Source organism: Symphodus melops (assembly GCF_947650265.1).
Source record: "Symphodus melops genome assembly, chromosome: 14".
Taxonomy (NCBI): domain Eukaryota; kingdom Metazoa; phylum Chordata; class Actinopteri; order Labriformes; family Labridae; genus Symphodus; species Symphodus melops.
The window spans coordinates 22779692-22802971 of record NC_136704.1 but is presented as its reverse complement, the minus strand read 5'-3'; the positions used below and the strand labels follow the sequence as shown (position 1 = coordinate 22802971).

The following is a 23280-nucleotide window of genomic DNA, read 5'->3' as shown; positions in this document are numbered from 1 at the left end:
GCCACAGTCAAAGTGTGGACACGCTCCTGGTTCTTTTTGCTGTTTGTTTACTGGACAAATATTTGAGGTCAGAAACTGGGATTCTTGCATGATGGCTATTGTTAAGGGGTTTTTTTTAGACTTTGTGAGATGAGATTGCATTTCAGTAGCCTGTTCTCTGAAATATTCATTTGTTATTTTCCACTTAGCAGCATCTAAATGAAGAATAGATGTGGACATGGCATCAAAATAAAGCGTTAACAAAAGCAAGCTTGGTAAAGAAAAAGGGAGATGGACGTATTTCTTTTGTTTTTTGCAGCTCTGAGCATTCTTTGCATAATAATACCCTCTGTTGTCAAAGAGGGAGGAAGGAAGGAGGGAGGAAGGAAAGGGGAGGAAACTGTGCTGAAAGAGGAGCAACTGCTGATCCAGTCAATGTGAAGTGAAATATTAGAGTCAGGAAAAGTGTACGCTGGGAGAGAGAGGATACTTTTAGAGATGTGGCATTAATCTTTGGACTTTTTGGAAGTGCGTGCTGAAAGGGATGACGTGGAAATAGACGGTTGTGGGATCAATACCACCAAATCAATTTTTACAGTGGGCGGTATCTTTGGCTGCTATAAAGCCTATTTCTTTCCTCAAATCATGCCACGTTTGAGATTACGCCTGTTGTGAGCTGAGCTGTCATCCTCTTCTTCTCGCTCACAAACACAGGAGCTGCTGCTCCTTTGAGAGGAGCGTCTGGAAACTTGGGAAAGTCTTGTTGTGGTTCGTGCGTCTTGCTTGCTGTGCGCCCTGCAGCAGCGCAGCATGCAGGACTGACGTCCGAGGAATGGCATCAGCTGTGTTTGAAGGCACGTCGCTGGTCAACATGTTTGTGCGGGACTGCTGGGTTAACGGGATCCGCAGACTCATCATCAGCCAGCGGGGAGAGGAGGAGGACTTTTTCGAGATCAGGACCGAGTGGTCGGACAGGAATATTTTGTACTTGCACCGGAGTTATTCGGATCTGGGACGTCTTTTTAAAAGACTTGCGGAGTCCTTTCCTGAAGACAGAAGAGAGCTGTCCAAGTGTCCGCTGATAGAAGGTGGGTGTGATTTCTCATTTTAAGGCAGGGTTAGAGCTTTGAGAACAGACAGAAGGAAAACACTTTGAACAGGGGCGTAGCTACAAAATAAGGGGCCCGAGTTCATGCCCCCCCCCCCCCCCCCACACACACACACACACTTTTAATTCAGAAGGCTTATTTAATGTGTACCTTTACTGTAGACTGTGCAAAAAATAAATAGCTCAGTTATGTCACGCTGGTTTCTGAAGTAGAGGTCTGAAGTGATGGTGGTCGCCTTATAATAAGCAGTCTATCAATAATTCTTGGTCAACCTATCAAAAGGCAAAGAAGTTGAATTGATTTTGACATTAGATTCAAAATGTCCACCTGTTGTTCAAATCAGCTAATTGAACATTTAGGCTAAGTCTTAATCTAAATTGAATCAAAGAGGATGAGTGATGAAAAATCTGCCCGGTACAGTGTGTAGTCCCACCACTAAAAATTATTACTGATTATTTCGTGGTCTGATTCATGTCAGACAGATTTTGTTTGGCAGTGGTGCTTTTTATACAATGAGGAAAACAACTCCCACAATGCAACACTCTCAACCCCCCTCCTGAAGTTCTGGTTTTCAATACGAACAAAATAAATATGTTTGTTTTAAATGCAGAAATAACAAACGTTTTAAAATTGAGTTTCTGTCTTTTTGTGTTTCTGGAAGAACTACTGCAACTTCAGTCGGTCACACTTTTGGCATTTGTAAAGTTTTGAAAGCTTCATATTCGGTTCCAGCAGACATGGGAACTTTCTTAATTGTGGAATCTGGAGAGGAAATCTTTGTTTTGGCCTGCACAGGAAAACCCCTGCAAATATCTTGATACTCTGGGAGCACAACAGCTGTGGGTTTTTTTTTCTTTTGGGAAAGTAATTCAGTGGATTATAGTCAGACCACGCTGCCAAACAGGCTGTGGGAATAATGAGACATTTTTAAATGTACGACAGAGAGCCATGAGGACAAGATGGTACTTTAATGCTTTGATTGCTGAAAGCACAATCAATACAGTTCATGATAAATTGTGCTAATCTGAACTAAACAGCTTCAAAGCCAAAAATACAGACTTTTGTTTGGACAGGTTAATATTTAACTAAGTCCTTTTTCCGATGTCAGATGAGCAGACCTATGAGTAGATCACAAGACACACATGCTGACAGCATATCTTTAAATCCTTGTCAATATTTGAGGGCTTAAAGGGCGAAAGGTCTGCGAAGCTTTTCTTTGATTACTCTTTGGCTTAAAAGTTGGACTCCCTGTGGGAAACGCTCCTTCATTATAACTAACTTCTTGTTGATGTTTTGCTCTCTGCATTAAGCATAACTTCTCTTCAGGAGGAGATATATTACTGGGCTTCTTCATGAATATGTGGGGCGCAGGATCTATGGCCAGAATTTTAAACATCTGAAATGTCAGAAGTATTTCAAATACATAATGTCTTTGCAGAGAAATGTCTAGGAGTGTGATGTATGCCTGGCTGTGTGGGTCACAGCTCCTGCTGCTGAACATAGGCTGTAAAAGAAATGGCTGTAGTGTCAGTGACGTCACTCATCGGCTTTTAAAGTAGAGTTTTGAAGCCCAACAGTCGTGGTCGCCATGTTGGAAATGTCTCAACCCAGCGACAGACAAATTAGTTTTTGAAATTCAGGCTGTAAACTTATTTATGTCTGAAGTCGAAATAGGTTTTAAAACATTAATGTTACTTTTGGAGCTCGCTAGCCAGTCTCAAGTGGACATTGAAGGAACTGCAGTTTTTATTAAAGAATTTTCATGCCCTTATTTTATCGATAGGGCACTGTGGATAGAGTCAGAAATCAGGGAGGAAGACAGAGTGGGGGGGGGGGGGGGGAGAATGACATGCAGCAAAAGAGCCAAAGGCCAGACTGGAAAAAGGGCAGCCGGCCCAGAGGACCACAGCCTCCGCACATTAGCCACACTCACCAACCACTCGAATACCAGCGCCCTGAACTGCAGTTTTTTTAGTTCCTCATTGGCTTCATGTTTTTAATACCAGAGTTTGCTACTTGTTGCTGCCTCAATCTCTGGCTAAAACATTGACATTTAAGGAAACACGACGCTTGAAGTGGTGTTGTTTGTTCTGGCCCTCAGTGAGCAATTCACTCTCTCTCTCCAACTACTTAAGAGCAAGTCTCGCAGCCTTGGCCTCTGACTTGGCCACTTCTATTTCTATTCAAGTAAGAGAATACCATTGAGGTGGTTTGGAGCTTCCCAAAACTGAGAGTGGTAAAAGAAAACGCTCCAAGACTGGGAAATTCAGAGATTGATATGATGGCCAATAGGGGGAATTTTCTTAGTCCAGAATGAAATTAGACCCCTTTTTATGCACACATTTGATTATGCAAACACACTCAGAAGGCTGCTTTCTTTGAACAAAGTATTTTAAAATAAAAAGATAGCACTGTAATTACTTTCTACCCTTTCAAATGTGGACTGGCGTCTACCAAGCTGGGATGCTCTGCTACATCTGCTTTTATACGAAGGGCTTTGTAAAGGATAGTCCTTGACTGTTTGAAGCCCAAACCTTTGGCCCTTAGGGTCTGGATCTTCAACACTGTGGGGCTGTGACACTGCCAACAAGTCTGGCAGAGGTCCCACCTTGTTCAGCGAGTATGATCTCCCCACAAAGTCTCCTTGGCATTTGCCTTTTGTCTCTACCCACTGAGCCTGTACAAATGTTTTGGAAACGTCCCTTTAGTGGCGGATGGAAAGCTTTGCTTCCTGCTCAGGCCCTGAAATAGCTGACATCTTGTTGACAGGTCAGTGCTTTATGGCTACCAGAGTAGTGTGTGGTGCATTTTGGGAAGGGACATTTTGGACCTTGTGACTCACATTTCACTTCTTTTTTTTTTTTTTACCGTCTATTCCTCTTCAAATCTTGAGTAAAGCTCAAAATAAGACTAATGGCGATTGATAGCAGCATTCAAGGAAACATTTGTTTTACTTTATTAACTCAAGCAAACTCAACAGTTCAGAGATGTAAACCAGGAACAGAGTTCATGACATTCTCATTCCTGGTTCAATATTTCATTTGCATCCTTAATTGAGCTTCATATTTAAAGTCCCATGCTTTGGCCTTTCCTCAGTCCACTTTGCTCCAGATTCTGCCTCTGCTCATGTTTTCCTTGTTTCTGTGCTGCACCCAGGCAACGAGGAAGGCGTGCAGAGCTTTCACACTGATGTCATGATGAGACACACAGAAAGAGGGAGGCTGCGAGAGGAGTGGACCTGCCATATTTAGTCCGCTTGGTCTGCAAAGGCCTCATAACACTTACCTTCCACGTGACCTCAGTGTGGACACAGACAGGAAGTGATTCCTGAGAGGAGTGCTGACACAGGCTGTGAAATCACTTCAACGTTATTCTTAGTCACTGATGAATCATCAATCTAGCCGGTTCTTTGATCAATTTAGCATTGTGCTGTTTTATAGTGTTTTTGTATGTGAGAGAATTGTCAATTGAGGCTTAAAAGGATAGAAAATACAACTTGATGTGCGTCATTCTACTCATATATTATGACCACAGAAATGTCTTTGTTCTGATTGGCTAATAGATTCCCTGTTAAAATTAGATCCAATATGGAATGGCAGATCAACAACTTCAAAAATGAGCTATTTTAATGCAAAGCCAGTTAGCTTAGTATAGCAGTAGGAATGCTAACAACTAGCCTGTCATTAAAGAGTAAAGTGGGCCTTTTATATATAAATATGAAACTACACTTCATACGTAAGCTTTAGAGGTACAACTACACAAATCAGTGCCCAAACAGAAAATGTTAGTTTTATGCTAAGCTAACTACCTTGACGCAACTCGCTCTTACATTTTAGCAAACTATTGTTTGTTTCACCAAAGAAAAAGAGTTTTTCAGCTGGCCCGAATATTTGACTCTTCAGGTATTTGGTGTTATTTACACTATCCATTAATCCATCAATTAATTAATTAATTTGGGGTCACGGGGGCTGGAGCCAATCCCAGCTGTCATTGGGCGAGAGGAGGAGTCAAACCCTGGACTGGTCGCCAGTCATTAACAGGCCTTATTTAGACTAATGTTGGTTATTAGTATTACTATACAACCTTTACTTCAATTGTGTGATATTTTTCTAAGAAGCAAGTGACAGCTAATATTTTATTTACATTCTTTACATCACAGTGAACCTCTTTGGGATATAGTGAGAAAATAGAAAATCGTGTTAGTGTTATAGTAAGAGTATGTACGCATGAATAAGTCAACACATATCACACTACTGAGCCAATAGGTTCATGATGAACCTAACTTTCACATGGACACGACTGCTTATGTTTGATGCTGACGGAGATGTTCAGAAATAACAGACGTGTTATGAAACAGCAGCGAGTTAGCGGTTAGATGATACAGTGATACACTGCTGACATGTGCTTATCAGATCCACGCAGAGGACAGATGTGAAATAACGGCTGCTTGCAAAATCTGATGGCTGTTTAGATAATGTGCAGGAGGATGACACAGTCGAGTTGGTGTCAGCGATTACCTCCTCTCTGATGTTTCAGCTAATAGATGAAGCGCATTTAGGTGTATTCATGTAAATATTATTTATCTTTTTTACCTTGTTTTATTTTATTTACCGTACCTTTTTTTTTTTATCTACATTGCACCGTGGGGAGGGGGGAAACGTAATTTCGATTTCACTGTATGTCTGACATATTTTGGAATTGACAATAAAGAACCTTGAAGCGACTATAAGACGGGAAATAAAGGGTGCAAGGAAACTGAAATGCCATGCATACGTATGTGTAATAACTGTCAAAGACTGATTGACTATGATGTAATTAGGAGTAACAGCCTCAAAGAGACAAGTCAAAGCTCTTCCTGGCTCATCATTTTGGGAATAAGATGAGTGTTTACAGAGGAAAGTTAAAGATGTCAGGGGCTGAATGAGTCATCTTAGAGGGAAGACATTGGCATCAACTTCAAACACAATGACCTCTGTGTTCAGGACGCCATTGCAGGACGTAGACTCTTCACAGGAAATTGGAGGAAATGCTTTCAGGGATTCTGGTGGAAACAAAGACATAGCTGCATTTTGAGTCAGGGTCTTTAAAGACGTTTCGCAGAGGACCACCCTGTAATTCTCAACAAACACAGCAAACCTAAGATTTTTGGAGTTGAAGCCTGCTTTGTTTTCCCGTCCTTGCATGGGCCCGTGTGGTATTTTTAGTGTTTTTCCCCCCCATGTGCCTCGGTGCAGAGGAGAGGAGTAGAAGGCAGGGTGACTCTGGCAATTAAGCGGTGCTCTGCAATTTCAGTGTCAGGATTGATTGCATTTTGTCACGCCCGCCTGCTTGGACAAAGTCAGCAATGCACTCCAGAGTTTTTGTGCCCTTAAACACTTTCATTGATTCAGCCGAAACACATTAACTTCGCTGAAACCACCTAAACATCTTTAATCGACCGTTGAAGCTTCATTAATGCAGAAGAAGAAATGAAAGAGGAACTCTGCAGAGAACTCTAATGACACTGGCTTCTTCTGGCTATAGTAACAAAGATGGAGTAAAGAAACTATCAGATTCTAGCCAACATCCACTTCTTTATATTCAGCTGATTAACATCTTAAATATTCTTCTGATTGGAGCAAGTTTGTTGGATCTGCCGTTTCTAATTGGGAAAACATGCATCGTCAAATTACAACTGCATACACACTATCGACTGCGGTAAACACGATTAAATCTTGCACAACATAGACCAAGCTGTTTTGCAGAATTAACCACACATACTTCAGGTCTTCTTATCAAAAGCATTCAATGTTGACTCTATTTCTGTTGCACTTTACATTTTTCATTATCAAATGTGGCTGTTGTTGTTGAACTAGTGCCATATAGCATGGAGACGTACGAAACTTCAGTGTGCCCATGAAACTGAAGAAAAGAGACACCGACAGCTCACAGCTTGGGAAAAGCTTCGCTGGACTTTCGGCTCTTTATCCAAGCGGTCAATGTTGATGTGAACTAAACAGCTCTTTAAGGGTTTGAGATGAGTTTGGACGATTATCACACCCCAAAACATACACATTCTTCCTCATCCAGCCCTGTTTCCATGGCAGCCTTTGGTGTGCACACTGTGAGCCCCAACATGAGCTTGTTTTGCACTTGATTCACGACATTAGAGCTCAAATCGTCGTAAACTTTATTAATATGTTGTCAAGACTCGTAACTTACAAAAACTTATTGTTCAGTGTCTGCAGCGGGGTCATCATTCTGTCGAGTAGCTTGAACTTGAGACGTGCAAACTTTTTGTTATCCAGCATTGTTCAGTCTCCTCATAAATTAAAGTCATTAAATAAAAATGCCCTCCTTATTGCAATTTACCCTTTTAACATCTTCATGCTCCTTTATTTATTTTTGTACAAAGTGTCTTGTCACAGGCTGTGTATAACACGGACCCATTAAATGACATCACACATTGGTTTCTAAAGAGGCATGATGAAGCCTAAGGTTTGGCGGTGACCATATTTGAAATGTTTTTTCACCCACTCTGATCAGTCGAGCCTCAGGTAAGGAGGCGGAGTTGAGGCAGGATTTACACCTTCTTACAAACAACTGCTATGCATCCGTCAATATATCAACTAATGTCTCTAATTTTAAAAAATCCACTGTACCAGTAAAAATTTAGATATTGATACCAAATTTGTTGTTTTTTTGTTTTTTTACACTTTTTTTGCTGTAAAAATTAAAATGGAACATAATGGAGTTTCCTTTGTTATTGCAGTCAGCCTGAAGCGGACACTTAACCAACTGCAGCTTATTACACTTAAACATTAGTTTCATTTTTCAAGGAGGTTTCGGCTTACTAAAAGTCTTTGGATTGTTGTTTGCCTAAAATCGCCTTCAAGCTTAACTTGTAGATTTTTGACGAAAAATGACTGAGAAAAGCACATTTACCTCTTAAACACAGTTATCACTTAAATTTACTCCTGTATAGTTTTTTTTTTTTTTTTACATTTCTTAAAACAAATAACTAGATTCGCTTTTGTTGAAAAGAGTGTCGATTTTTTTGTCCTTAAATTGTCTAAAAGTTTTGTGCACAGCTGTTTTGTTGGGACAAACCCAGAGAATTTATCAATATTAACTTTCCACATGTGTGATCGGTCAAAAAAAGTCTTCGAGACTCTTTACACGTTACACGTGAAGCCATGATCCGGAGTCAGTATGAGGTTCACACTGGGTGGTAGCCCAGTTCCTGGTTTAAAGCCCATCACTCCTCACGTCCCCCGCTATGTGATGTCATCAATACTGGATGAGCCTGTGACTATGCACAGTATTGCTTCAGGCCCTCTGACTCAGTACTTCCATGTAACAGTAACCGCTGTGTGACCACTTACAGCCGACAGAGGTCCGTCAGTGTGTCTGCAGTCTGCATCATTCTTCTCCTCCTCACCACATCCCTTTGTCAGCACGGTCATAAACGATGATCAGCTCAGTGCTCGCTCTTATGGGCGGCGGCCTCGGATCGCTAAAAGTGCTGATTTCACGATCCCATCACTTCTTAAATTACATTCCTAGCTTCATGCTGGATTAACATGTCATCACAGACTTCACTCTCTCTCTCTGTGTTATTACTCGAGTCTGTTATTTAAGCAGCGGCAGTGTGTCCTTGTTCTTAAGACAATGATAAGTTGTCCTGTGGTAAATAGCAGTAGGTATTGCTATTTCAAAAGGTTACAGTTTTAAACACTATCTTTTTCATACATTAGTTTATTCAGACCAGCCTGGCATTTAATCCTCAGCGCCTGGACAAATAACAGTGTGATGGGAGAAAAGGTCAAAGTAGCTGCCCTTTTTTATCTGGCAGGCACAGCAGCTTATAACAAACAACATGTAAAATGTTTATTTTTAATATTTTGACTCTCGTGTCCTCCATTGTGCATGCAAAAGGACAAAGGAGGGAAATATTAAAAACAAGAAGGTCTTGAAGTCATCATTAACGTATCTTAAGCTTGATAAGGAAGTTTCTTATTGCATTCTATTTTAAATAAAAACAAATCCTTGATATGCTGCTAACCAAACCAACTAATCCAACTAACTTAACTAATCACTGTGACAGCTTCATACAATGTATTGTTTGAAACTTGTGTAAGAACTTTTGGTATTTGTATTATGTTACCAAAGGTAACAATGGGCAAGGAAATATATTTAAGGAAAACCCGTTTTTTGTTAAAAAATTTTTTTTTAGCACATTTGGAGAGTAATTAGCATTCAGTCACGGCCTAGCTAACATTTACATTATGTAGTAAGTAGCAAAATGCTAACGTTAGCTATTGTCCGATGGTAGCTCCTCTGATTGTAGCTACTCAGATATTAAACATGTTTTTCTTTTACTTGAAATATGACCTGATGTCTCTCTGTCAATTCTCTATCAATTTTCTTTCTGTTGCTCGTCACAGTGAAATGATTCAAACTTTATCCATTGCAGGGTTGGTAAAAATCAAAGAGGCCAACGACATCGAGGAGAAGTTGAACGAGGTGGAGAGATTGCTGAAGAACGCGATCAACATGCCCTTCAAGGTTAGTTCAGCACTAGTGTTAGGATTCTTATTGTACATTAGGAGATCATCATGGTGCCTCTTCCTTCAGGTTCAGTCAGGCATACTAGATAATTCAAACCTTTCTCCACAGTATTCCAGGTCAGAGGTTATGTTGACTTTCTTCGAGCGATCACCCCTGGACCAGGTCCTGAGGAACGACAAAGTCCACAGAATCCAGCCCTGCTTTGAGAGCCCCATCAAGATATCAGGTACATATCTGGCAGTTTTCAGTAATCCACTGCTGAAAAACATGTCAAGAATTCTTTACAGCTCATCCAATATTGCACTCTGAACTTTTCTTTTTCTTTTTTCTTTTAGAAATCATGCGGTCCAATGGATTCTGTCTGGCCAACACAGAAACAATCGTCTTCGATCACAGCCTGCCTGAAGAAAAAGAGAGACCCTCATCTACTGACTCTGTGGAACATACGTGAGTACCGTAAATTCCGTACTATTGAGCGCACCTGGATATAAGCCGCACCGGCTAAAAATAAGTAAATAAATGTATTTGTACATATATAAGCCGCACTTGATTATAAGCCGCAGGTGTCCACGCTATAACAAGAGCTATTTACACAGACGTAGGCTACCGGTAACATCCGCAAATACTGTAGCGTCCGTACGGACGTTAAAGGACGACGAGAGCGTTCAAATAATAACTTTTAATAATCCGATCACTGTCGGCCGTGACCACGCCGTTTACAGCAGAGAGCAACACATAACTTTCCGTAACAATCCAACTCTCTCCCCCAGCGTTCTCTCATACAGCCACTCAACACGTCCTCGCTGGTGCATTCACTGACTCTCCACATAATCGGAATTATGAACACATTATCAACTACTGACTTTACAACATGAACCGTTACAATACGAAGCCTAGCCGACGGTGTCTGTAACACGGCTGATGAAAAAGATGACCGTAATATTTTTCACAAGAAAAAGTCCATCCATTCACTGCCTCAGAATGACTTCATTACTCACTTCCTCAGTCTCTGTTGTCGCTGTCAGTGTCATCTTAACGTGCAGCAGCTCTGTTAGCTTCTTTGACAGCCAGGTCGATCGCCTTTAACTTGAAAGCTACATCATATGTATTTCTCCGTGTGTTTTCCATCATGAGGGTGCGTGCATGAAGCGCAAAATGACTGATATTAAGATCCGACGTGACGAAGTCAAATGTTTTTGCGGCAGAAGCTCATTGTCCCCCATAAAAAATCCATGCATTAGCCGCACCGGAGTAGAAGCCGCAGTGCTCGAAGTGTGAGAAAAAAGTAGCGGCTTATAGTCCGGAATTTACGGTATATATATATTAAATAATTATTTTAGGGTTTTTAACATTTAGATTGTAGGCTACAGTGGAAAGACGAGAATGGAAATCACTGAGACAGATTTGGGGCGGACACACAGGAAAGCAGCCGCAGGTCGAACACGAGCCGCCTGCCTGGAGGAGCACAGCCTCCACATGGAGCACAGACACAACACATAATGCACCCACACACATTTCTACAAATGTAAGGAATTCAATGTTCGCCTTTGCGGGAATGTAAGTAGACGTAGAAGTGCTTGAATGTGAAGAAAACTCCCGAGACCCTCCACCCCAACAGGATGAGCTTCTGTGCACCTCTTCCTTCCCTGGGTGTGAAGGGAACAAAAGCAGAACACATTCCTCTTCAGACTGTACACAAAACAAGACTTTACATAACTCTCAAATAACTAACAACTGAGATCCGACTGTGTCTTTGCTTTTACGTCTTTAAATGAAACAGCATCCCTGTGGTCATATTGTCCTTTGAGAAATGCTTTTGTTCGATCTCCAGGTATGACGATGGATCGGAGTTTTTGCCGTTGGAAGGAGACGAGTGTGATGAGGACACAGAAGCGTATGTCACCAACCTTTCCTACTACCACCTGGTCCCTTTTGAAACGGACATCCTGGAATGAAGAAGCCGACACGTGTCGACGGACGTTCGAGGAGTATTAACTCTTCAGTGGAACCAGGCTGTGCGTAGCTACGCTCCACGTGCGCGCCGCCGCTACGGCTCTATTCCAGCAACCTCAGGAGGAGTCTTCTGCCACTTTGAGCAACATCACCGGCGTGCCTCTTGCTCAAAATGTTTCAAGGAAAAAAAAGAGGCGAGAATGACTTGACGTCAGATAGATAGGGCTCTGTGTTATAACGAAACCTGCGGCAGTATTGATAAGGTGGATGCAAACAGCCGGAGACGTTTCAGAACCCTGCATTTAAATCAAAGAGGGCGAAATATGAGAAATTGAAAGTGTCGGACGTTTCGGGGAATTGTCTGTTTTTCTATCTTCTTTTATTCTCCAGTGGAAGCCAACATGATCGACATGGAGATTCGCGGTGCATCTATAAATCATAGTGTAATATAAACAGCATCCTGTCAAAGGTGTATTCACAGTGTTTTATTCCTGTGGGAACACAGGAGATGGTGCAGTTTCCAGCATTTCATAAAATATCAGATCAAAACCAAACGAATAACTACGGGATTTGTAGCTGTGATAAGTAAGATGGTTTTTAATTTGAGAGTACTTCAAGATGTGAGTAAAGCTAAACATGAGTGTTTATATGTGAAACGGGAAGAGGAGACGTCCATCGTAGCGGATGGGACAGCTGCAGAGAAACAGGAAATGCTGGGAGGAGAGAGCGGGGGGTGACATGCAGCGAATGGCCGAGGTCAGATTCGATCCCATGGCGGCTCATGGAAGATTATAGCCTCCGTACAAGAGGCACAGAACATAACCGCTGAGCCATCCGGCGTCCAAGAGTAGAAGTTTTGGTTTCTATCCAGTCAAACACAAATGTCTCAAAAGAGTTTCTAGTGTTTTTTGTGCATCAGCTTCTGCTTGATTCATGGAGTACTGTCAATATCAGATGATAAGTGTTTTTATCACTTTGTTACAACACACTCTTTCCAAAGTGAGAACTTCATGCTGCCTTTTTGGATCTTGTATTTTTGTAAGAATTATAAATTAGAATGTATTAAGTGTTCGTAATATCCCGTGTTGTCTATTTTTGTTGTTGTTGTGTATGAACAGATAACCTAATACAGCAGAGCATACAGTATGTTTTGCCCTTTTTTTGTGGCTAAGCTGAATCGTCTCACTGCTCCTGCTGCTATGAGATACATTGATAAAACGGGGCAAAGAAAGCTTTGTTTTATGGGTCAGTCGAGGTCACGTCTGAGCCGTCCTGTAAGATGACGATGTGTGGGTGAGCACAGACTCCCACAGTCAGACAGCTGACCACGGGAGTCTGCTGCTCGGCCTGCAAAACAAGTCGTCTTTTTATCAAAAGAAAGACAAATGACTGTGCTGTAGTAAAACCTTCTACGGGGGAAGTTGTGTGAAACGGGCAAACACTCGATTAAAATTCATGCTTTTGTATGTTTTATGAGCCCGCCGGCTGTGAGGAGGCTGCTTTCACTTCATGTGCCTTCTTTTATGAAACTGTTGATGCATTACATGTGTATTTGAATGCAAGTGAAGGGTGGGGAAAAAAACAACATATATTTGTGTTGGGCTAAATAAGGACGTCCATTTGTACCTCTTGTTTTGACAGACTTGTTTATGCTGAAGTCAATGTTGCATTACATTGTGCTGCTAACAGCGTGCGTCCAGTGTGTTTTTGCCCCTTTCAGATCCCAAAGCCATTCAACCCTCACAAACTTGGCACACGAGACTGCAGCGGGACGCTCCTCCACATGAGTCTGTTTAGTAACACAGTCATGATCACCATTCAGAAGCATGAGAAAGTGCAGCTCTCGCTCTCAGGCTGCAAAACTATTTCTTTGTGTTTGCTTTTACCTTTCTTGAAGAATTAGGCCATGAAATGCAACGTTTGGTCTGTCAAAAACAGCGGCACACATATTAGACCTGATAACATAATTTGATGCAAAGACACTTGTTTAGTTGTTTAGATTTCAAACGTTTAGTATGAGTTAATTAGAGACATTTTGCAGGCTGAGTAAATGCGTTGTGAGTGGTTTTAAATAAAGGTACTCAGCTGATTCTGTGCAGTGACGGGCATGTGTGGTGCTTATACTCCAGCTAAGTGTCCTTTTGAAACACGTCAACGCCCGCCAGAGAGGGAGGCTCTGAGGCGTCAGAGTGTAAAAGATAACGTGAAAATAATTTAACACAAATGATTTTATTTATTCTGTAAACTTCAGCCACACTCTGTGAAGCTAACCCTTGCCATGTCGTTTCATTTTGGTCCTCGTGTGTGATTTTGTGTTCATAGATGAATGTTGATAATTATAACCTTCAATGTTTTTATATAACTTTAAAGCTATCCAGACAGTATTAGATTCAAATTATTATTCTCAAAGCTCCTCAAAATAAACATGTTTTTCAATGAAATATCCGTTTGATGTTTTTTTTTTTTCTTTTCTGGTGGACGAGCGTGCTGCTGAATTATAGAGACTGTTGTGGTTCTCAGCTGGTGAATCAGAATCAGCTTTATTGGCCAATTATATTGAACACACAAGGAATTAGACTTCGGTGGACTGTATGATATTATATAACCAATCAGAGTCATTTAATGACAAATTGTGCAGTTTAGTCCTCAGATGCTAAACAGCGTGACACAGAGGACAGAAATAGAACAAAACAAATGTTCTTGAAATCAATATTTAGACTATGATATTGTTGTTATTTTCGTAAAGATGGTTCTGGGACACTGTTTTGGCCCCTCTGTGTGTGTGTGTGTGGGGGGGGTACATTAGTACTGGATTACAGAAAAACATCAAAACAACTTGTGTTTGAATTACAAAAAACAATCAGAAAATGTAAAAACATAAGGGCGATGACTACGCCTACAAATATGTGAAATACAAATGTAAAGAAAACGTTTATTTTATTTTTTTTATTAAAAAAGTTATGGTGTGTGTGTGGTGTGTGTGTGTGTGTGTGTGTGTGTGTGTGTGTGTGTGTGTGTGTGTGTGTGTGTGCAGTAGTGTACAGAGAGTAGTGCAGTGATGATTTTGGTCTATGAGTGATGCACATTGTTTATGTATTAAAGGTATATTATCTTAGAGCGACACCTAGTGGCAAGTAAAGGTAGACACATCACTATCTACTTATTTAAATTTAAAATCAGTAAGAAAATGCTTTTCACAATCTAAATTAACTCGATATTATTTAAAGATTTAAACTTGTAAAATATTTGCAAGTTTTTATTTACTAGTTTAATTAAACATTAAATAGTGTTTCTGACCGCGCATGAAGGTTCGCGTGACCCCGCGCATGCGCAAGAGCTCCAGATTTAGCAGCTGTATTTCCTGCTCGCTGTTTCCAGTCGAAGCGATGGCAGAAGTGAAAGCTTCTCTGTTTTATGGAGGTACGTTCACGTTTTTATTTCACGTATATTTAACAGTACACCATACGGTGCTCCCCCAGCGTGTGTGAAAACGAGCACTGCAGCTCCCTGCTGCACAGTTAGCCGGGCACGAGCGCTTTAGCTGGGGATGCTTCAGTCATGAGGCTTCAGGCTGCAGAGAGCTGTAGGACAGAAACGACATGCAAAGCTCTTCTCCACACAAAGATAACATGTTTTTTTTTATTGCTGTTTGATTATTCCAGTGATAGCGGCCTTCCTCAGTTCAGCGGTGCTTGCATTTGTGGAGGATCTAGATGACACGTAAGTGATGCTCTCTCTATGAATGCTCTGCCTCACCTTCCTGTGTAGTCATCACATCATTATAACATGAGCATTTAATGCAACTCCCTACGAGACTGCATGTGTGTGAAAATCAGAGTTTAATTCAGTACTTACTCATCTCTCATTTCCTCCTAAACACTTGTTTGGATCATTTTGGACTTGTGCACAAGTTGCTGCTAATTTAAAGTCATTTAAGGATTCATCCCATTTTCCAAACTTACATTAACAAGAATTGGGTTGATTTAAGCAGAAAAGCACATTCTTGATTTTCTCTGAGGTTTGAGATGGCAGAATACTCTCTAATTGGATGCCTGCAGTTTTAAGTCTGCCCGGTTTATTTGTGTTTTTTTTTTTAATTCTCTCTGATTCGGGTGCTTTTCCTGCAACTCGTGAAGATAAATACTTACTGTAAACATCAAAAAGAAGTTGTTCATCTGTCAGCTGTGTGGGACATTATTTCTTAATATAAAGCATGTTTTTTAAGCATCTTAAGAAGAGGGAAATTCCAAACACTGTAAGCCATACTGTACAATATTCACATTGTCTGTTTGAAGTCATGCTCTCTCTCTCTTTTTTTTTTTTTTCTTTCTTCGACAGATTCAAAGACACCAGGGTGAACGATGTCTGGCTGGTGGATGTGAGTTTTGCGTTATGCACTCATGCACACACAAACCGGTCTGGGTCCATTCCGCTGCGCTTTACTTTAGATCCAGCACGCCACTGTCCACATCATCCCCTGCGGAAGCGGCGGCGGTCAGGGTGGGGACGTTGGAGGGCGGGAGGCCGGAGGGGTGTGCAGACTGTCCTCTGTGTGTGTGATTAGCGGATGAGAAGTCATGCATGCCAGCCAAAGCCAGCGGGGCTCGGAGGGGGTTTTTATCACCGTTTGGGATTGGGTCTGTTTTTCTGCTCGTGCTCCGGGTTCGTGTTGCAGGAGGAAGTCCTTAAACTGGGAAGTTGCAGCAGCGGTGTCGATGATCAAACACTTTACGCACTCGTTCGAGGACTTTGATTTTCAATTCGAGCTGGATAAGAACGACTTCTGTTGGTCTGGTTGGGTACTCTCAACACTTCAGTGCCCTGACTCACAAACACAGTTTGCACTTTACTTGTGAACATCGTGAGTTCAGACGTCTAAGAGACAGATATTTTCTGATGGAGACCAAAAAAAAAAAAAAAAGCTAAATTTTTCTCCTCCCAACACTTCCTGTGTAGTAAGCACGTAGTCACGTCAGACCTCCTCTCTCGCTGTGATCTAAGTGTCGGTACACCTGACAGACCTTCAGCTGGTGACCTCAGGACCCTGTTAGAGGTCGCAGGCTGAGCCAGGCTCCCACTGTGGACCTTCTTCACATTCATGGCCTCAAAAACATTTCAGTGTTTGAGCTTTAAATCTGTTTTAAAGTTCATAAACTCGATCAAGTATTCTGTATGTGTGACTTTAAGACAGAAAGTTAAACAACGTATATATTATATTTATGTATCCTGGTGTCTGACCTGATCTACTGACTGTTTTCCCCAGTTCTACGCACCTTGGTGTGGTTACTGTAAAAAACTGGAGCCAGTTTGGTACGACGTGGGCGTTGAGCTGAAGAGCTCCGGGTCGCCGGTCCGCGTGGGAAAGATGGACGCCACTGCTTACTCTGGTGAGTGGGTGATGATAATGAAGTGCCTCCGTGTCTTTCCCATGAGCCTCTTCTTTCCTCAGGTGATCGTTTCACGAGCCGGAGGAAAAACATTGAACTCTATTAACCCGAGTTGTTCCAACAACACGACGGCGTCCTGTTTGCTTTGAAGGCTGTCAGGATTGGCTGGTTAATTTAAGGTGTGATGATGTAAACACATCCAGCGTTTCATCGCATGTTGTTTTGTCCCCGAAGACAAAACGCTAACAAGCCTCCTCATCGTCTCCTTTTAGTCACACGGATGCAAAGGAAGGACACCGCTGCATCAAATCCACCTCATGACTTCACACATCGACCTTTCCTGCCGTTCTTTTCACCTGTCTTCGTTTAGTTTTTGATCCGCGTGTCGTTCTTTTTCTCCGTGTTTAAGTTAGTGTCTTAACCTGTGATCCACCGGAAGTTCGTCTGTATGTCAAAAGAGCAGGTTTGAATTCAAGCAGCAAGTGAAATACTCTCAGCTCGGGCTGTTGCAGTGCTCGTAAAAATAATCACAAAATGAATCCTGATATGCAGGATTTAAAATCATGACGGATGAGCGTTCGTCGTGTGAGGATGAAATAACCACGAGAGAAAAGCGAGGACGGTGAGAACTGAAATGCACCCGACAGTTAAACTCTGAACGACAGACGATCCATGCTGTCAAACATGTCTTCACCCAAACTTGTTTTAAAAAAGGTTTTCTGTCCTCTCTGCAAAAAAAAAAAGCAAAAAAAAAAAAAAAAAAGCATTAAAATGACAAACTGAAGTGGCGGTTATTCGTCGTGTTGTTCATGTGAGGTCACGTGGAGAGGCTCTAACATCCTGCAGTGTGTGCATCCTTCAGATTATGGATCTGTTCAGATTCTCCTCGTGTGTGTGTGTGTGATGAAAGTTGCAGGCCGGGGTAATAATCCAGCGAGCCTCAGCATGGAGAGAACGTGTTGTCATGTCTTCAGGTGAATCTGCAGGACCTGCTGTGTCTCCATGTAAAGTCCACCACATATTTATCTCCCGGACATTAACCAATGATGGAGCAGCTTGTCCTGACCGTGTCATCACGACGGCAGGAAGCGTTTATTCTTGTTGATAGGTTAAATGTTTTTACATTAAATGCTCATGTTATTTGCTGCCCTGAATTGCCCCCCGGGGACAAATAAAGTTTTTTTTGAATTGAATTGAATTGAATTGAATTAAACCTGTGTTGAAAAGGTGTCTTCAAAAAAAGTCTGTCTTTGTTGCAGGGATGGCGTCAGAGTTCGGTGTCCGTGGTTACCCCACAATAAAACTGTAAGTGACACAAACTCACTCAAACATCACATCAAATCTTCCACTTTGACTTCAAGCTTTCTGCTAGAATAGAAAAGAAAAGAAGGCTTTTATTGTCATTGTACAATTGCATAACGAAGTTATTTGGCTTCACCTTAAATTATTATTATTATTATTAAAATGCACACGGCTAAAAAGAAAAACAACAGAAGAAGAATGTGAATAAGTGACTCTAATGAAGGTGAGATGGACTCTGTATGGTAGGTGTTATTATAGGTAGCAGCATCGTAAATTATGAATAGATAGTGGAGAAATATAAAATATTTGAAATGTAAACTATCGCTGAATTTAAAGTATAAATGTTAAATAGTGTGAAATGTAAAACTATTGCAGAAGTATAAAAAGATATTGTGAAATTCCTCCGCTCTCCTGGTGTGTGTGTGTGTGTGTGTGTGTGTGTGTGTTTTCAAACAGCCGTGATGGTGTTGTTTGTCAGCTGAAGCCCTTCATGTTGATGTTACGTAACCTTCAGTTGTGTTGTGATCAGCTTCACTCCGCTGTCGTGTTTTTCTCCCCTCCGAGGTTCGGCCTCTCGAGGTGCCCTGAGAGGTCGGACCCAGGAGGGATGGAGGTGTTGTTGCTGCTCGCACCTTTTCAGGGTTTAATTGTATTACATGTTGCACTGCTGGATGCTGTAATTAGTGAAGTTTCCCCCTTTTTCTTATTTTCCCCGCCATCTCCTTTGATTTGATCTGTTCATCAACAAATCACAGGTGATGTTCGGTGTTGATTTCTCCCGCGTGCCTCATTAAGTGACTTTTTTATTTTTTTTTCCGGAGAAACGAGTGAATGGAGGGAGAGACGCCGGCTGCTGAGCTCACATTGACTTGAGAGAAATGATCTTTCCACGCGGCGCGGTTTGTCTTCGTGTATTCCACACAGTCAGTCAGTCATCCGCTCGCTGCCATAATGGGCTCCCCGTTTACTTTCATCACGCTCATTTGGGAACGGGCCTCGGGATCGCGGCGGGGTTCATAACATCAAACCGAGCCAGTGATGAAACATCCGCTGAAGGCATGAGATGCCTCCCTCGAGAGACGCAAGGAGGCTGGATTTAGAGCCGCTGTCCCCCCCGAGTTCATTAAGCTCTTTGGGCTGATGCAACCTGAGCAATCCTTAATGCCCGCTGCCCGCTGGAGGGGTTGGACCCGGGCAGGACGCCTGGCTGGGACTCTGTGAGGGGCCGTTCCCTGTGGGCCCCTCCAACCAGCGTCCATTATTATTTTCACAGCAATAACGCACGAGACACTTAGCAGGGCCCCTGGAGTGTAAGTGCTGTCAGATGGGGCCCCATTAGGGGGGTTTCCTACGGTAGTTGCAAAATGTGCACATTTTGAGGCAATGCTGTGGTTTAAAGTTTATCAGCTGTTGGGGGAGGGGGGGGGCTCCCGTGTGGCCCTGGGGCCCCAAGCAGTCGCCTGCCTTGCCTGTTGACTAGCAGCGCTTCTGTCTGTGCTGAAGAAGCGTCTCCTGATGGAGTTAATGTTAATGTAAACGTCTTGTGATGTTCAGACATTAAAGTTAGCATTTGTGTTTTAGTGGGTTTTTTTTTTAGTAGGTTAAAAAAAAAAAGTTCCCAAAATGACGTTTTCTGTGTTTGTTTAATAATAATAATAAAAAAAAAAACCAACAACATAAAACCCCTGAGATATTTTCGGAGCATTGATGATGTGTTAAATAACTCCGGGTTCTTCTCAAACAGATACACTTTGTGGTCACTTTGTGTAGTGTTGTAGAAATCCACGGCGCTCGTCTTCATAGATCCACTCAGAGTTATAAAGACTGTGACGCCCGGCTGAGGGGAAACGACGCGCAGCATAAAGCTCTACTTCCTCACTCCCAACGACGAGCCGAGAGAACAAAAAGTGCACAGTAACACATTTTATTTTTCACCTTATGGAGAGCTCGGGACAAATAATAAACCCGAGTGACTTCATAAATCAGATATGGAAAGAAAAATGGAGACACCTTAGATATGCCCACAACAGAAAAGATAAATGTCTGCTCTCTCCTTCATCCTAAGCAGACTATTTTCAATATTTACAATAAATCTGGAATCAGTCAGAACTCACTAAACACACTCTGCAGTGAGCGTAACGAGCAAAGACCTTGAGCAGGCTTTGATTCGCTGTTTGATTGAACAACTCGACCGATGACTAATCAAAGCCTTTACTCTGAACTTTGCTTCTGCTGCAGTATTGTTTTCCCTCGTGTTTCACTGAAGGAGCTTTTTTCAGACTAAAGCGACACCCTGAAAAGGAACGTTTAAAAAAAAAAAAAAAAAAAATCTGATTCCTGTTTCATTTTATTTTCTATCAGCTGCAAATTCAACGAATGCTTTGTAATGGTTCTGCAAATGAAACCACGTCCCTCTTGTTTTTCTGTGTCCTGTGCAGGTTGAAGGGGGACCTTGCCTACAATTACAAAGGACCGAGGACAAAAGACGACATCGTGGAGTTTGCCAACAGGGTGGCGGGGTGAGTTACGGCGGTTAAGCTCGAGAAAATGAAACTTAAAAAAAAGAAAAAGAAAAAGGAGAAGTTAGATTTTTGCAGCACAGGAAACATGCCGTGAACGTGCACATCATCCATGCAGGCTTATCAACGCAGGCCATATTTGTTTCATAGCTCAGTGGATTTCCACCTTTTGATGCTCCACTTTAAGCCCTGCATCATCTGAGCCTGACAGATTTCCCCTCCTCGAGGGAAAATGGAGTCCGATCCGTGACAGAGGGCTCGATCAAAAGCTTGGCTCTGACTCTGCGCGGGGCTGCAAGCTGTCGAACGTCCACCAGGTGGAGCTAGCAGCACAGAAATCCCACATCAGAACTGTGGGAGTTGTTTCCATCAGGGAGCTTTTTTTTTTGTTTTGTTAGGCCGAATGGACTCATCCCTGTTTGTGTTATTTTCCCCTTCAGACCGGCCGTGCGGGCGCTTCCCAGCAAGCAGATGTTCGATCACATGCTGAAGCGACACGATGTGCTTTTCGTGTACGTCGGTGGCGAATCTCCCCTCAAAGTAAGCCACACTTACGTCACCCAAACACGAAGCCCCCCAGCTCCTTCTGAGTCCTGAAGCGGTGTCAACACGGCTGCTTCCCAATGAAGGAAAAGTTGTGTGGAACGTCACGAGGACTCGTCATAATGGATCTCTGTTGTGTGTTTTGTTGTAACAGGAGAAGTACAACGACGTAGCCTCTGAGCTCATCGTCTACACTTACTTCTTCTCGGCGTCAGAGGAAGTCTTTCCAGAGGTAACTCTTTGAATAAGCATCGTCATACAGTCACTAGCTTTGCATGCTATCTTTGCAGTTTTCATGGAAGGTTAAAGTCTGAAGTTCTCACTCGTAAACACAGACGTGACATAAATGAAAGTGTGTTTTTTTTGTCAGTCTGTCTCTTTGCCAGAGGTCCCAGCTGTCGTCGTCTTCAAGGACGGAGTCTACTTCACCTATGACGGTAAGCATGACGTCTTCATCTACTCGTGTCTGTGTTAAGGCAGAAGAAGAAGAAGAAGAAGTCATCATTTAAGGAGCCCTTTTGTGTACAAGCTCCTCGGCCTTCCTTCCCTGCAGTGCTTGTTTTTCTCTGGCTGCGTTCCTCACAGTTTTCCCCGTCCCCTCTTTCATCTTCTTCACCACGCTGAGTTATGGTGTGCCTGGCCCCGTCATAAAGCACCCGGAGCTCTGCCCACTATTGTGTGTGTGTGTGTGTGTGTGTGTGTGTGTGAAGCGGGCCCCGTGATGTCGCAGTGGTTTGTCTTAGGGCGGACACGCATAACAAAGCAGGCCGGGTTCGGATGGGCGTGAGAGACCACAGTTTATACTGAGGAGAGCAGGGCAGAGCTGCCACTGTATTTAGCGATTCATCTCGTGACCAGCCGAGATGAATCGCTGACGCAGCCGCCGAGTCCCCACCGGAAATGATCTGACATTTTGTCACCAACTTGTAAGCTTCTCACCGCAACAGGGTGAGCTCGCCACATTCCTCCATGATGTCTTGGATGTCGCCGCCGCTGAGCGCTTCAGCCGGGAGGCGGAAGCGGAAGTGGAGCGCGTCGAGGCACAGCGCTAACACAAACGGGCCCCAGTAGTGGCTGTTAGGCACGTTGGGAGCACGGTGGAGCACCCGCAGGATAAAATCCAGCTCGGCGGGGTCCCCGCGGGAGTTGACGTCCGTCTGCTCCACCTGGCTGTTCCGAAACGCGAGCTTCCTGCGCCAGAAGCTCAGCAGGAGAGGCTCGCCGCAGCACACGTTGACCACGAAAACGCCACACTCGGCGGAGTCCTCCAGCACCGTGATGCAGAGGATGTGGCGGATGTCTGGCATCGCCATGGTGACGGTGCATTAAGCAGAATGGAGAAATGACATGCTGTGTCCTGTCTTTCTCACACGGTGGATCTCCTCTCCCTCTTGAGCATCTGGAAATTGGAAGAAAAAAAAAAAAGGGAACATTATCTCGTGAAAGAGTAAAAAAAAAAAAAAAAAAAAAAGGTGCCTCATTTCGCTCTTACCTTTCTCAAAGCACATTTCCCACTCTGCATAAGAGGAAGTAGTTTGCCTGGTTTTTTTCCCCCTCACCACCTGTGGTCCTGGTTTTCTTCAAGCTGTGCGTTGCCGAGTTTCTCCGAGGACTCTGGAGGTTGCTGGAAATCGACTCTCTCGATGTTTCACTCGGGGATAAAATAAAACTGCGACACTCACTTTGCATGATGTTCTGTTTGGCTAAGTGTCTGAGACACATTTGCATCAGCTGCCAGTGACACAGTTTTATGACTATGACATTTATTTAAGCGATAATGTACTAGCATGTAAAAAGCAATATAAAGTAGCGTGAGCAGATTGTTATACTTGTCGTGTCCTCGAGGGGTTTTTTAACTGCTTTAACAACCCGCCTGCTGTACTCTTCTTCTGCTGAAACACTGAAACACTGAAGGAACGGATGTTTTGACACTTAATA

General features: G+C 42.7%; 2 protein-coding genes across 2 annotated transcripts in view; both read left to right on the top strand.

Annotated features, from left to right (window-relative positions):
* The first annotated feature begins 387 nt into the window (after positions 1-387).
* On the top strand, positions 388-14032 carry pxdc1b (PX domain containing 1b). The gene is made up of 5 exons (XM_079360907.1): positions 388-1067; positions 9544-9635; positions 9747-9864; positions 9974-10085; positions 11470-14032. Exons 1-5 carry the CDS (start codon positions 812-814, stop codon positions 11591-11593), a joined length of 702 nt encoding a protein of 233 aa, XP_079217033.1. The 5' UTR covers positions 388-811; the 3' UTR covers positions 11594-14032.
* An 871-nt stretch (positions 14033-14903) lies between these two features.
* The window catches only part of tmx3b (thioredoxin related transmembrane protein 3b), a 33458-nt gene continuing 25081 nt past the window's right edge, over positions 14904-23280 (top strand). Inside the window, exons 1-9 of the mRNA XM_079361429.1 lie at positions 14904-15011; positions 15254-15311; positions 15930-15969; positions 16855-16978; positions 18238-18283; positions 20719-20799; positions 21240-21339; positions 21497-21574; positions 21713-21779. Coding sequence (XP_079217555.1) covers positions 14918-15011; positions 15254-15311; positions 15930-15969; positions 16855-16978; positions 18238-18283; positions 20719-20799; positions 21240-21339; positions 21497-21574; positions 21713-21779 — 688 coding nt within the window. The 5' untranslated portion in view covers positions 14904-14917. The remainder of the gene's footprint in view (positions 15012-15253; positions 15312-15929; positions 15970-16854; positions 16979-18237; positions 18284-20718; positions 20800-21239; positions 21340-21496; positions 21575-21712; positions 21780-23280) is intronic.

Excerpts from the sequence above, each read along its gene's own strand:
- pxdc1b (XM_079360907.1), top strand. The coding sequence starts at position 812 with ATGGCATCAGCTGTGTTTGAAGGCACGTCGCTGGTCAACATGTTTGTG. Across the intron at positions 9,636-9,746 it reads CGATCAACATGCCCTTCAAG|TATTCCAGGTCAGAGGTTAT; the intron begins GTTAGTTCAGCA and ends CTTTCTCCACAG. Across the intron at positions 10,086-11,469 it reads ACTGACTCTGTGGAACATAC|GTATGACGATGGATCGGAGT; the intron begins GTGAGTACCGTA and ends TTCGATCTCCAG.